Genomic DNA, 15,039 nt, shown 5'->3' with positions numbered 1-15,039 from the left:
CAAAGTCAAATGTTAATTTCATTTAAAAAGACATTTGTTTTGTTGTTTATTTTTTTAGTTTAATTTTGTTGTCTTAAAATCATGCTAAGGGTATATGAGGGAGTTGGTTGCTGGAAACCTAGTTTTAGTATTTTTTATCTTTCTCATTGGAATAAACATTTACACTTTCAATATCATATCGGTTTTTCGCATGACATCCTCTGCCTCTCTCTCAATTTAAGATTCAAGGTCAAAATCCCCACCCTCCACAATAAAGAAATTCAAAAAAGCTTCAACGTGATCTTTCAAGCCATTCCCGAGATGTTTTCGGTATGCTATTTTTATAAAGTGACAACGCTTAGTGTCTTTTCATTTACCTTGCTATTTAATCATGGATAGATTTCAAGTCCCATTGTGCCTTATAGTGGAAAACATTGACGTTGATCAGAGACAAAACTTATTTAGTCCCCCCTTCTAACACAACATTTGAAGTCCTTCAACAGTTCCCTCTCTCACAATGCCTGGAATTTTCAGCTCCCCCCTCTCTGCCGCTCTCAAGATACGGTAGTTATGCTATGTTAGTAATTTGAATACGCATGGTAGGCTATCCATTGATTTAACTCTGCCTTCTCCCTAAGTCATCATCCAACGTCTGCCTGCCTCCTCGCATTACTCCTTGAAAATTTCAATTTGACCCCCCAAACTTCTCCTGATATACCGCAGATACGCTACTTAGTGATCTATCAACACACAGTTAACTCTGATTTATCCGTCTGTACATTTGTTTCCTTCTAGCAGCATCCATTTTTAAGATATAAATTTTTAGTGAATTATGAAGTTCATTTTCAAATACGCTGTTTTATTTACTATGTAAAAAGAAACAGGAAAATTTATTATAAGTACTCAATGAAAATTATGGAAACTTCTGACCCGTGATATTCTTGAATGTATTTTGTATCTGTCCCGTCTCTATGGCAATAAATTGCCATCGTATGAGTATAGGAATCCCAAAGGAGTTTGTGATGCAAATATGTTTTGGCAGATCCGAGACAGAGATTGTTTATCCCCTTCCCCAGCGCCAAACTTAAAGTTTTCTTGCCCGATCCTGTCCCTACCTTCCTCTAAATATGCCTGAAAGTTTCAACTTTATCCTTGAGACACTCCTGAGATATGGTCGATATTTTATTTGGAGGTCTCCTAGCCAAAGTTTAAGGTCTACTCCACGTCTACTTAATCCTCAGTAACTCCCAAACTATTGCAGATAATTTGAAAGTGAGTGCATGTGCTGTCTCTTGATTTATTTAGGTTTGCTTGTCATTTCCGGAGTATACCCTGGGCATTTGGCCTAGTGAGATCCCTAACATATCAAAACTGATTGGGCAATCAAGAACAAACATGGCTGCCTTTTCTACTAACACCTATCTTTTAACGATGGATAGTTTATCTGATTTTAGGGTCATTGCCCTTGGGATTGCAGGGATTATGTAGAACTCAGAGGCATGCTTATTGGACCCTTTGATACTTCTGAACAAAAATACCGATGTCAAATTTTGGGTAGCTGGGAAGCTGGGTAGTAGAAAGGGGCACGAACGCGAGGGGCTGGTTTCTCTCAAATCATTTTCAGCCCTTATAAGGTACTAGAATTTGCTGCCTCAATCGAATGAGCCCCTTCTCTTCCTGGAGGTTTCTACGCCTACCATTTTCACACAAAGTGGCTAAAAAATTAAAGAAGAAATAGTTTACTGTTTTTTTCTTGTTTATTTCGTAGTTTTAGTCTTTTTGTTTCCATTTAATTTTTGTTATCATATAATATTGCTATTTAGAGAAAAAGGGCATAAAACTTCTGAGGTTTTCCTACCAACCTTACAGGATATCCTGAAAATTTCCAAAATTTCTTTAAAAAGACTCAGATCAGATAACTTGAATTTTGAAGTTAAAAATAGCGACAATACCCTCAAAAGATTTTGTCCAAATGCTATTTATCTAAGATTAGCTTAAGCGTCATCCGAGAAAATATAGGTTTAAACCTACATCTAAAATCAAGTTTTTCAAATTAATTGTAGCAATTAATCGCATTTATTCAACAATTTGCATCAGTAAACACGTAACGAAGCTGTAGCCTTTTTTTGAAGATTTAGCTGTCTTTTGGAATTAATAAATTATTAATGTTTGGGATCTTTGTGGACAAACAGCGTTGTCAAAAATAGATAATTAGTTTTACTTATTTATTTTCACGATTCAACCTGACAACACTGAGCTAGTTGCCAACACTACAAACATTAAAGCCATTGATTTATATTTCTCTTTTTCAAAAAAAAAATCAACAATATAGATTTAAACCTACACCTAAAATCGAGTTTTTCAAATTAATTATCTTTGTTTGTTATAGGCCCTGAAGCGACCCTTTGAGAGTGAATCTGTAGCCAAGTGCAAGATCAAGTGAAAGTGGACAATTCTATCCAAGTATTTGGCTATTCTTTGATGCAGCAGTTGTAGCTGGAAGAAATTGAAAGTGTTCTACAAAATGACAGAGGAAATAAGATCACAATTTGCAATGTAAGTTTTCTTCTTTTCTTCTTCTTTTTGTTCTAAAAAGCGATAGAGAAGCTAAGGGTGGCTTGCGACAATTATTATGGTACTGGTTCAGTACTCCTACTATTCATAATGAAATCCTATATAATTCTAAAAGCTACTTTATCTAAAATACTTACTTATATTATTCCTAAATGCGCTGTGTTTCACTCCCCCCACCCTCTAATAGACAATTATATTGCCCAAATTAATATATATAGCCTACTCACTGTATTTTTCAATGGCCGACTCTTGTTCTCCTGCCGCTTGTTGCCGTTGACGTTACTTGTTTAAATTGATATGAATGAAATAGTCAGCCGTTCTCAAGGGTGGGTCAACTGGTTCACCCCCCACCCGAAATTTTTATCCGACTCTTACAAAGTAGCAAATATACATGCAAACAAATTTATGCACATGTAAGCTTTGATAATCACAATACATTGCAGTCGATGGGCTTATTCCCCCCCCCCGAGCGAAAATCGTAGATATGACCCTGTTCGGTCTATAGAAAATTCATTGAGTATATGTAATTTAGGTTATATACTTGTTCATTAAGAGGGGGGTTGGGAGTTGGGGGTAAGCTGATGACGCATTTGGGAATGATATAAGATAATATTTTAGAATGTTCTAAAGTAATTTCCAGAATTTTATAGTGCCTCTGTATGGAAAGTGGGAGCATTGAAGTGATTCCTTTTCTTGTTTGAAGGATCGCATCTCTTCGTTAGCGGACATTTTTTTTTATCTACCTGGCGTTTAATATAGTTCATTAGAATTGTAATTACTTACTGAGTAAGTGCAATTGCTATGCTATTTTGAACGCTGTTTGGGTAGCAAAATTGATTTTACGCGATTAATTTGAAAATTAGAGGAAACGGTCAAAGTATAACTATCTAACTTTCTCTCTATACGCCTATGTTACGCTATGTTTTTTAGATTTTACCAAAAATTAAATTGTTAGTTTTGAAATTTTAAAATTAATCCAAAATTTTAAGGTTTATCAAAAATTTTAATTGTTAAAAAAATGTTGGTTGAAATAAAAAAGATATCTTGCAGGTTCATGACACGTTTTAAGATGTTAACGGGAAGATTACTATTAGAAATTTTAGTTTCATCTCTTTCTTATTTGTATTTTGTGTATTTATAATATAAGTATAATAAACATATTTATAATAAATAACTTGCTGATGCTGGACACTGTATATGTGTCCGAGATATCCAGTTAAAAATTTTATATTTGTTTCACTGTCAGTTAAAAGGTTTCATCCTTATTTTGAACTGTTGTATTTTCACAATAAATAGCGTATTTATAATGCAATGTTTACTATATAAGTATGTTTATGTATTCATTATATTTATTAGAAATATTTATTTTGATATCTTTATTATTATATTGTATTACAATTTTGTGTAATGTGGAAGTAGCCATAAGTTTATAAAGCTGATATTCGAAGTCGGAATTTGAGTCAACATCTGTTGATAATGTTTATTGAATGTTTACTGAACAGCGACATTTTGCTGAACAGGGACATGTTAGGTCCCTAAGTTTAGCAGCATATTGTTGATTGTAAGTACAATTTTAGTAGTTTTTTTGGATGAAATAAACGTATACCTACCTACCTACCAACATCGCTAATAGAAATTTTATTGATAATTTTCGTTCTTCTTTTTATTATCAGCAGTACTATTATAAAACGGATGATAAAATTGAGAATGGCCCGGAATTATCCCCTAGATGAGGTGGACTAAGGCCCCCTCAACCCTACTCTGTTTGCTAGAGTGACTTTTTGGTAAATGTTAAAGACCATTGGAAATATTATTATTTATGTATAGTTTTAGTAACTGGAGGATTTTGTTGAAATTTGTATACCAACCAACAGAAATTTTTCAAAATTCATATCTGTCGCGGCTGAGTTTTAACCAGGGTTGCCAACTGTCGCACTTTTTTGGTCATTGTCGTACTGTAGTACGTACGTCACCGAAAAACCGCACTTTTCAAAGAAAAGCGAGAAAGTGTCGCACAAAAGTGCTACTGTATCTTTGTCTATTAGAAAATTGACTTCAATATGTGAAAGAAAAAAAAGTTAGCAACTGCGACCTTTCTCTGTTCGTTGTGTGATTAGAATTTTGCGTCAACCTCTAATTTGTTGACGGAATGTCACTTCAAGCAATTTGATAAACTGATAAAGAATAAAGAACCCTCACCGAGAAGAAAAAAAACCCCCGAACGTTTGAAATTGAGATTAATTAGTTCGAATTTGATCCAATTTAACTTTGTGTTAAGTCAAACAAATTAATAATAATAACCAACAAAAAAAAGCAACAAAAAGCAAAACCAACAAATTAATAACCAACAAAAAAGAAACAAAAAGCAAAACCAACAAATTAATAACCAACGAAAAAAGGAACAAAAACGCAAAACCAAGAAATTAATAAACAGCAAAAAAGTCAAAACCAACAAATTAATAACCAACAAAAAGCAAAACCAACAAATTAATAACCAACAAAAAAGAGAAAGAAGAAAGAATAATGAAGTTTTTTTTAGCCTCAACATCAAAATTTTGGTATGTTGTAAGCTAATTGCTAGTGTTACGTGTTAACTATGTTAGCCTTAGTTGTTAGGTGATTGTAAATTTTAAGCATGATAAAACATAAAATCGCGGAGAAAGAAAGAAAACGAGGACAGTAAACAGCCAGTGAAAAAGTTAAATGATTATGCAAATATTTCGGTCAAGACCTTCGCTTGACTGTCTCAGTGCAGAATAAAACTGATAAAAATATAAAAAACCAAACCTTAAAAGAGAACACAAAACTAAAATAGGATGACCCTTTCTTAGTAACGGTGGAAGAGTAACCGAATAAAAACACCAAGTCCAAATGGCATCTAATCTTTTTTAACTTTTTCACTGGTTGTTTATTGTCCTCTTTTTCATCCATTCTTGGCGATTTTATGTTTTATCATGATTAGCCAGTGTGGTCTCAAAAAATTATTTAACCTGAAGCATTGCGCGTTAATCAAGATTGCGGGGAGTGGCGTTCTTTGTAATAGGTTAATATACCAACAAAGGAGAGACACTTTTGGTAAGTATGCAGTTTTCAACATAAATTATAAAACGAATGCAGCACTTAATTATGTTTTTTATGAGCTTTTTCTTCAATAATCGGTTTTCCAGGAAATTGAAGTTTGAGCCCTTAAGGGGACTAAGAGGGCTCAAAATAGCGCATGGTAACCAAAAGTCTAAAAAGCTAATTCTAAAAAAAATTGAGGAAGAAAATATTTCCATTTCGGTAAATTTACAGCTTTCAAGATAATTCAGAAGGGATTAAAATAGATTAAAATGAATACATTACTTGATACCTTTTTTTTACCAAACAGTTCGTGGTAACAAACTGCAAGTAAGGGGCGACACGGCTGATTAGTAGCCGAAATTCTAAAAAACGAAATTTTGATATCAATACCAAAAAATCGGCTTGTTGTATTGATTAATTAAAAAAAAGTTTTATTAACTGCAAGTAAGGAGCGACATTAAAACTTACAACGAACAGAAATTATTCCGTATATGAAAGGGGTTGTCCCCTCCTCAACGCCTATCTCTTTACGCTATTAAATAAAAAAACAAGTTTTTTCACCTGAAAGTAAGGAGTGACATTAAAACTTAAAACGAACAGAAACTACTCCGTATTTGAAAGGGGCTTTTCCTCCTCAACGCCCCGCTCTTTACACTAAAGTTTGACTCTATCTCTTAACTCTACTTTTTAAAACATTAAAAAACTTTAGCGTAAAGAGAGAGGAAAAGGTGCTAAGAGGAGGAAAATCCCCTTTCACATACGGAGTAATTTCTGTTCGTTTTAAGTTTTAATGTCGCTCCTTACTTTTAGGTAAAAAAAACTTGTTTTTTTTATTTAATTTCTGAATGTTTTTTAATTAATGCTTGTTTCGATTTCGGCTCTCCGCACATAAATAATTAAAACGAAATTTGAATATTAATAATTGTTTTTTTTCTAAATGGCTTTCTCATAGTTTTAATCGGAAGATTTTGAGACAAAAGGAGCGGTGGAGGAGGCCTAGTTGCCCTCCAAATTTTTGATTACTTAAAAAGGTAACTAGAACTTTTAATTTTTTATACGAACGTATTCATTAGTAAAAAATATATGTAACTTACGAATTAACTTACGTAACGAACTTCTATATTCGTATGTTTTTATTACGTATATGAGGGGGTTCACCCCCTCGTCAATACCTCGGTCTTTAAACTAAAGCTTAAATTTTGTCCCAATTCCTTAAGAATGACCCCTGAATCACAAAGGCCGTAGAATAAATAGTCAAAATTACTAAAAATAGCGTAAAGAGCGAGGTACTACGAGGAGGTGCCCTTATATGCGAAATAATTTCTGTTCGTTTTGAATTTTATTACTGCTCCTTACTTCAGTTGAAAAAAACTTTTCATGTTTATTTTTTCATTGTTCTTTTTAAATAATGCTAGAAAATCCTACATTTCCTTCATTGAAATTTTCTTCCCCCATAAAAAATTCCTCCATAGAAAAATCCTCCCACTTAACCCCCCTCAATCTCTCCCCCCCAAAAAAAAATACCCCTGAAAATAGCTGTACACTTCCCAATAAATATTGCTGTATGTAAACACTGGTCAAAGTTTGTAACTTGCAGCCCCTCCCACGGGGACTGTAGGGGAGTAAGTCGTCCCCAAAAACATAGTTACTAGGTTTTTCGACTATGGTGAATAAAACGGCTATCTCTAAGTTTGATCTAGTGACTTTGAGGGAAAATGAGCGCGGGAGGGGGCCTTGGTGCCCTCCAATTTTTTGGCCACCTAGCAAAGACACTAGAGCTTTTAATTTCCATTAGAATGAGCCCTTTCGTGACATTCTAGGACCACTGAGTCGATACGATCACCCATGAAAAAAAAATCTAACGAAAGAAATAAACACGCATCCGTGATCTTTCTTCTGGCAAAAATAAGAAATTCCGCATTTTTGTAGATAGGAGCTTGAAACTTCTATAATAGGGTTCTCTGATACGCTGAATCTGATGGTGAGATTTTCGTTAAGATTGTAAGACTTTTAGGGGGTGTTTCCCTCTATTTTCTAAAATAAGGCAAATTTTCTCAGGCTCGTAAATTTTGATGGGTAAGACGAAACTTGATGACACTTATATATTTAAAATCAGCATTAAAACGCAATTCTTTTGATGTAGCTATTGGTATCAAAATTCTATTTTTTAGAGTTTCGGTTACTATTGAGCCGGGTCGCTCCTTACTACAATTCGTTACCACGAACTGTTTGAAAATTTGACTCTTTCTCCCATCTCTACTTTTTAAAACAACAACAAAAAAAACTTTAGCGTAAAGAGCGAGGCGTTGAGGAGGGGACAACTCCTTTCATATACGGAATAATTCCTGTTCGTTGTAAGTTTTAATGTTGCTCCTTACTTGCAGTTTAAAAACGTGTTTTTTTAAATTTAATTTCTGAACGTTTTTTCATTAATGCATGTTTGGATTTTCGGTCATCATACATGAATAATTAAAACTAAATTTGCATATTAATTTTTTTCGGGGTAAATGGTTTTCTTATAGTTTTGAAAGGACGATTTTGATAAAAAAAAGACGTGGGAAAGGAGGTCTAGTTGCACTCCAATTTTTCGTTACTTAAAAAGGCAACTATAACTTTTTATTTTTTTACGGACTTTTTTATTAGTAATAAATATATATAACTTACGTAACGAAATTCTATGTTTTTATATTTTTATTATGTATATGAAGGGTTTCTCCCCCTCGTCAATACCTCCCTCTTTACACTAAAGCTTCAATTTGGTCCCAATTCTTTAAGAATGACCCCTGAATCACAGAGGCCATAGAATAAGTAGTTGAAATTACAAAAAAACTTCAGCGTAAAGAGTGAGGTTTTGTGGAGGAGACGAACCTCCTTATATGCGTAATAATTTCTGTTCGTTTTAGGCTCCATTGCTGCTCCTTACTTCTACCCGGAGAAACTTTTATTTCATTTATTTTCTCATTTTTTTTAAAATAATGCTAGAATGCTTCATGTAATTTTCTTCCCTCATGATGAAATTCCTCTACGGAAAGATCCTCCCAAGTAACTCCGGACACCCCTTTAACGTGAAAAAGTCCCCCTGAAACGTCGGTACACGTCCCAATAACCATTACTATATGTAAACACAGGTCAAAGTTTGAAAATTATTGAGATCCTCCACCGGAACTTTTGTGTCTATATTTAACAATTATTGACCTTTTTTCAGTGCCTCATCACTGATAGATTCTTCAAGAGTTTCGACGTTTCTCATCTCTATTCTGCTCATCGTTTACGGGAGTTTCAGGTAAATGCATAGATTTATTACTTGAATACCATATTATGAAGAGAAAGCATTGCAATTCGTGAGTGGGGTTTAGAGCCACCACAACCAACCGAATCAATCAGTTGAATAATCTAACCCCAATTGTCACAGTCGGTTGCTTCGAACATTTGAACGTTGCTTCGAAAATGACGTAACAATCCTGATGATCGGCGAGTTATTGTGATAGATTTATTACCTGAATAAATACCGGACACAGGCATGTGCCTATGGTGGTTGCCCCAGGTATACCCCTCCCCCTCTCTTTCAAAACCATAGATTTTATTGAATTTCTGGGCATTTCTTATTAAAGCTATAAGTTTTTCTTAAATTTTACATATTTTTTTAGTTCTTGTGTATGTGTCTGGCTAGACACATCTAAAGCATTTTGGTATTGCTATCGATTGTAATATGTGGTATTGAAAGCGAGGAATACCTATAACATTGTGGGATAGTTTTCAAGTCAGTTGGCTATATCTCATTACAACTCGAGCAAGTGTCTGTTGCAACAACTTAAGTAATAACAATTTTCTAACTCATATAGACAAAATGTTATGATTCGTAATGGTAATGTAAAGTGGGTTCAATTCACGATCTTTTTTTTTTTGGCTGCGGGGCCTATTTGTCCCTTGTTTCAATTTTTTTGGGTGAAAATACAAAATAATATTCTAAAATGAATCCCCCCCAAAAGTATTTATCAGAAACTAGCGGAGGGGAGGGGGCACAAAATTAGGGGACAATGATCTCCACGTCAATTGACGCCGCTGGTAAGGTAAAGGAAGATGCTTTTTGTCTTTGCTTTGACAATATAAATACAGAATAGATAACTGATGACAATTTACCTATAAGTGGATGAGTATGATTAAATGATACATTTTCCTTCGTTTATTTTTATAGCCAGGTGTTAGAGAGTATTTTTATTTAAAGTATTAAAAGCTTTTGTGGCGATTGTCTAATTTGCATGATAGCAGATAAACATATGGATCAAAACTAAAGAACTATTACTCAATTAAAAAAAAACTGATTAAAACAAGCTTATAATTGCCAATAAGTTAGCATATATTGGCATTGTACTTATATATTATTATATTTACGTCGTTATTATATTTAAAAAGCTATAAGTCATTAGTGATGAAAATTCCAACGAAGAAGACTTGGCAGAGATATGTCGATGCAAACAATGCGTTTTAAAATATGTATGTTGTGCAGTGAAAAGGGGTGCTCAGGGGGTCCGGGTGCTGCTCATTTAGTCAGTAGCCTCGAGAAGGATCTCATCGAAAGATGCATAGAATATTGTTTAACACAATCTGGAATATAAAATTCACAGTGCTGACGAATTTCAGGGTTTGGTTGGAGTGGGTCAGTTAAAGCAGAGTAATAAAATGTATTGAAGAATTAATTTAGAACTGAAGCTCCATCAAGATTTGAATCTTCATTTCTTAAAAGATATTATTTTTTTTATTTCTAAAGATCGCAGAATCTATACAGCATTGCGTATGACTAGGCTCTGGTGTCAAAGCTGCTATTCATTTTTTGAATTCATTCAAAAAAGAGCCCTTAGAATAATTTTTAAAGAAGTTAAGGTACCATACTCGCTCCTTCTAAAAAAGGCCAAGCTGGAAACTCTTGAGCAGAGGAGAGGGACGTTTCGCGTCTGTTTTGCCAAAAATGCAATAATAAACCTTCGCACGGAAAACATTTTCCCCAAAAGACACTCCCCACCCTGACATCGCCTGCCACGTACTGTTTCTGAACCCGCCCCACGCTATAGTTTTTTAATGTTTTAAAAAGTAGAGTTGAGAGAAAGACTCAAACTTTAGCGTAAAGAGCGGGGTGTTGAGTGTGCCTCAGAGCTCTTATTTCAAATACCTACCAGATCTGGTCACATTGGGGGGGAGTTGGAGGTGGGGAGGACCTAAATCATGGAAAACGCTTAGAGTGGAGGGATCGGGACGAAACTTGGTGGTAAAAATAAGCACAAGTCCTAGATACATGATTGACATAATCGGAACGGATCAGCTCTCTTTAGGGTAGTTTTAATTCTGAAAAATTAGAAAAAATGAGGTATTTTTAACTGACGAATGGGTAATTGGATCTCAATGAAAATTGATATCCAGAAGGATATCGTGTCTCACAGCTCTTATTTTAAATCACGATCGGATCTGCTGACATTTGGGGGAGTTGGAGGGGACCTTAAATCTTGGAAAACGATTAGAGTAGAGGGATCGCGATGAAACTTGGAAAAATATGCAGAAGTCCTATATACGTGATTGACATAATCGGAGCGAATCAGCTCTATTTGGGGGGGGGGGGGTTGGGGGGGAAGTTAATTCTGAAAAATTAGAAAAAATGAAGTATTTTTAACTTACAAAGGAGTGATCGGATCTTAATGAAACTTCACATTTAGAAAGACCTCATAACTCAGATCTCTTATTTTAAATCCCGACCAGATCCAGCGTCATTAGGGCTGGAGGGCAGTTGCGGGGGGACCAGAAATCTCGGAAAATACTTAAAGCGGACAGATCTCATTTCAAATACCGACCAGATCTGTTGACATTGAGGGGAGTTGGAGGGGGAAATCAGAAATCTTGGAAAACGCTTAGAGTGGAGGAATCGGGATGAAACTTGGTGGGTAGAATAAGCAAATGTTGTAGATTCGTCATTGAGATAACCGTACTGGATTCGCTCTCTTCGGGGGAGTAAGGGGGTGGGGTTCAGTGCTTTGGTGAGTTTTTTGCTTCTGGACGTGCTAGGACGATGAAAATTGGTAGACGTGTTAGGGAGCTGCACAAATTGACTTGATAAACTCGTTTTCCCGGATTCGACCATCTGGGGGGCTGAAGGGAGAGGAAAAATAAAAAAAGAGTGAGGTATTTATAACTTATGAGTGGGCGATCGGATCTTAATGAATTTTGATATTTAGAAGGACATCATGACTCAGAGCTCTTATTTTAAATCCCGACCGGCATTAATCCTCTGATTTTCCTTTTAAATCACTATTGATTCTTAGAATTTTGCTAGAGCTCATACCATATGAGGTCTTGGCTCTTGGCTCTTCCGGCCTCGTCACAAGTGCCATATTAGCTCTTACTTCTTGTTTTTATTTAATTTCATATATGACCTGACGTCCAGTCTGGCTGCGGAAGCGAATAGCCAATCCTGTTGTGACCATTGATTTATTACATGAATAGAGATTAGATAATATAAAAAATGGTAGTATACGCGAATAGGTAAGGGGTTACCATCTCACAACAATAATGTAATTAATCAGTTTTGTTAATGAGACGTTAAGAACTGTTTTCGCTTCTGTGGTAACTGCTTCAAAAATATTGTAGGAAGGATTTGCTGCTGGCACGGGAAAAAGCGCCAGGTGCTTGCAAAAACACCGCCCATTTAGTGCTAATTCATTAAAATATTGGAAGGGGAGGGAGTCTATTGTTTTAAAAAAGATACACATAGTTAGATATCAAAATCTAGGTTGGGCGCAATTTTTTTCGATTTTTGTAGGAAAATCATAAAATTTTATTTCCTGAGATATATGTTGTCATTGCCTTCTCCCCTTCCACACCTATCCATTTTGATTTGGTGTACTGATTATCCGTAGTCTATTATAAATTAATATGTTTACAGTCTTAGCGGAATGTAAAAACGGAAATAAAAACGAATTTGAATGATCATTTACTGCAATTCATCTCGGAGTAGAGTAGGGAAATTCTTCCCCGATAAAGTTTTGCTGACGAGGCTCGAACTGGTATCATGTAACCAACTTGATAGTAAAACAGTAAATGAAATTCTGGCCAAAGTCGCAATTTGTAAACACAAAATCTGCTTGAATTGGCCTCGTGCAGCTAAATTATTTTTAAATGCAAAAATGGATGAATTTAGAGATAGGCATTTTTGAAAATTTAAATAGAGAAAACGGTAAAATGGCTTCCCCGAAAATAATTAAGTAGTCTGTTCAAGCAGCTCTTGATTTAGTTTATAAATTCAAGTGAAATTATTGTGCAATAGAGTTCGTAGAAATAAAACGGAAGATAAGTGTTGCATCACAATATATTGAGAAATAATGTGATAATTGCGGATTGATTAATATTGTCGTAGATCAATCGGAAATTGCAAGATAAAATAAGAAATCATATTTCCGACCGGAAGTTCGACTTGAATTGACTATAATTTATTGTACGGTACGGTTCGAAGGGCTATAAACTGAAATTCTTCGGATATTTACTCTTGAAGAATAATTTTTGCGGTTTATTTTTATTGCCAGTCCAAGAACCTGTTTTACGACCTTAGCATATATTCATCTCTGCGGATTCGAGACGAAATAGTTTGCCCTTTCGATTCCCCCCCAAAAATCCTGAAAATGTCAACTGGATCTCCCAGTCATGGACAAAACACGTAATACTTGCCATGCGCACAAATCCATGCGCAGTCATGCGCACAAATTCTTCACATTTCAGTAAAGCATACTGACCATATTGAATTTATCGTTCTAGGTTATCCCCCCCTGGATGATTTCCCCGCAGGTGAAGACCCAGTAAAATTTGTTCTTACATTTAAAATTTAGTAACCAAAGGGAGAGTAAGAGAATGAAGAAGAGAAAGGACTCTGGAATATTTGACTCCTCCTTTATTCTCCTCCTCCTTTATTCTCTCATACAGGTTGAATATGTGTTATAGAATGTCTTACAATATTTTTTTTATGTATTTTTATTTCTTTTTGTTGTTTGGTTTTCGGGGCTTTGGTGGTTGGGAGTTGAATTATCATAGCAGAAAATAATTCGGAAACATAAGGTCGATTGCAACTGTCGAAGGGTTGACTTGTTATGGAAGTGCATAGAGATACAGGTTGGGACTATGAAGTACGGGTAACTACTTCCTGTGGTTTGAAGTTGAATTATCCCAGCAGAAAATAATTCGGAAATATAAGATCGATTGCAACTGTCGAACGGCATGGAAGGCTATGAAGTACGGATAACTACTTTCTGTGGGCTTGGTCTGGCACCACCATCTATAGTAAATGATACCTTTTTACACTTTTGGTTGAGAAAATGTCCACTAGGTGTACATCAGAAGGTTTTCTTGTTAAGGATTTTTTAAAATTTAATCTAATCTAAGTAACATAGACTAAAACTCCAAGTCAGATCCGAATAAATTCAATATGGACAGAATTTCTTATTTCTAATAAGCAAACAAATTATTTTTTTTTATTTCAAAACCAAAAAAAAACGGATTCAAAGAATTAAAAATATGAAAACTAAACTATAGGATGTTTTACACCATATATTCACGCCATCTTCACTCTTTTTTATTTACTAAAGTTTCCGACGGGCTGCCTAATTTTACAGATGGGTGAATTTTTTGTGGGCTAATTGTGTGTAGAGGGAAGGAGGAATTAGGTAGATAGCTTAAATTATATGAGATTTATTCGCTTGCCTTTAAACTTCAGAGATAATATGAAAAAAGAAGGGATTCTCTTTTCTTAGAAATCAAAAATCAACTGACACTAATTGTGAAGTATTCTGATAGAGTTTCACCTGTTTTTATAGCATCTCACGATAGTTTTCAGATTAGCGATTTACTGGGTGTTAAGGACATTTACCACTTATGTAAATTAAGATTTGTGCTCCTACACATCTAATTATATCCAAGTTAAGGGTGATTTATTAAGTACATTTTGAATGTATAATGTTCATAGCTTTTGTTTCCTAATTCCTATCCTCAAATGCAATGGATTCTTTAAAAGTAGGTTTGAGGAATCATGGTTGCAGTGACTGCTGTAACCTAGTAAAAAGGTAAACAACATAGTAAACAAGCAACCTAAAAGTACTAGCTCTAACCTAATATAAACCATAAGGTTGATTTTAAATTAAATATGATTTGGTAAAAGGGTGGAGAGCGAAGTATTAAGGGTGTAATTCAGAATTTATGGCTGATGCGAAGTATTTAGGGTATAACTTGGAATATGGCTCATAAGTAAGTAAGTAAGACGGCACTAGACCCTGAAGATCCAAACCGGCGGTGCGGATCTCCGTTTCATGGCCCTTCAGCCATGAAGTTCAATAGGGGGCTGGGGGCCAACCATCCTGTGCTCTCACACACCCTTCCTGCTTACCTTGCCCAGAT

The 15,039-nt window shown here is 35.0% G+C and overlaps 1 protein-coding gene across 4 annotated transcripts in view; it reads left to right on the top strand.

Annotated features, from left to right (window-relative positions):
- Positions 1 to 15,039, top strand: part of LOC136030277 (signal peptide peptidase-like 3) — a 75,255-nt gene that overhangs the window by 17,908 nt on the left and 42,308 nt on the right. For all 4 annotated transcript variants that reach the window (XM_065709141.1, XM_065709137.1, XM_065709139.1 and 1 more), the window contains 2 exons: positions 2,369 to 2,535; positions 8,822 to 8,899. In XM_065709141.1, the coding sequence (XP_065565213.1) occupies positions 2,504 to 2,535; positions 8,822 to 8,899 (110 nt within the window). In that variant the 5' untranslated portion in view covers positions 2,369 to 2,503. The remainder of the gene's footprint in view (positions 1 to 2,368; positions 2,536 to 8,821; positions 8,900 to 15,039) is intronic.

This window comes from Artemia franciscana, chromosome 8, assembly GCF_032884065.1.
Source record: "Artemia franciscana chromosome 8, ASM3288406v1, whole genome shotgun sequence".
NCBI lineage: Eukaryota > Metazoa > Arthropoda > Branchiopoda > Anostraca > Artemiidae > Artemia > Artemia franciscana.
The sequence above is the reverse complement of the archived record's forward strand: the minus strand, read 5'-3'. Positions and strand labels throughout refer to the sequence as shown.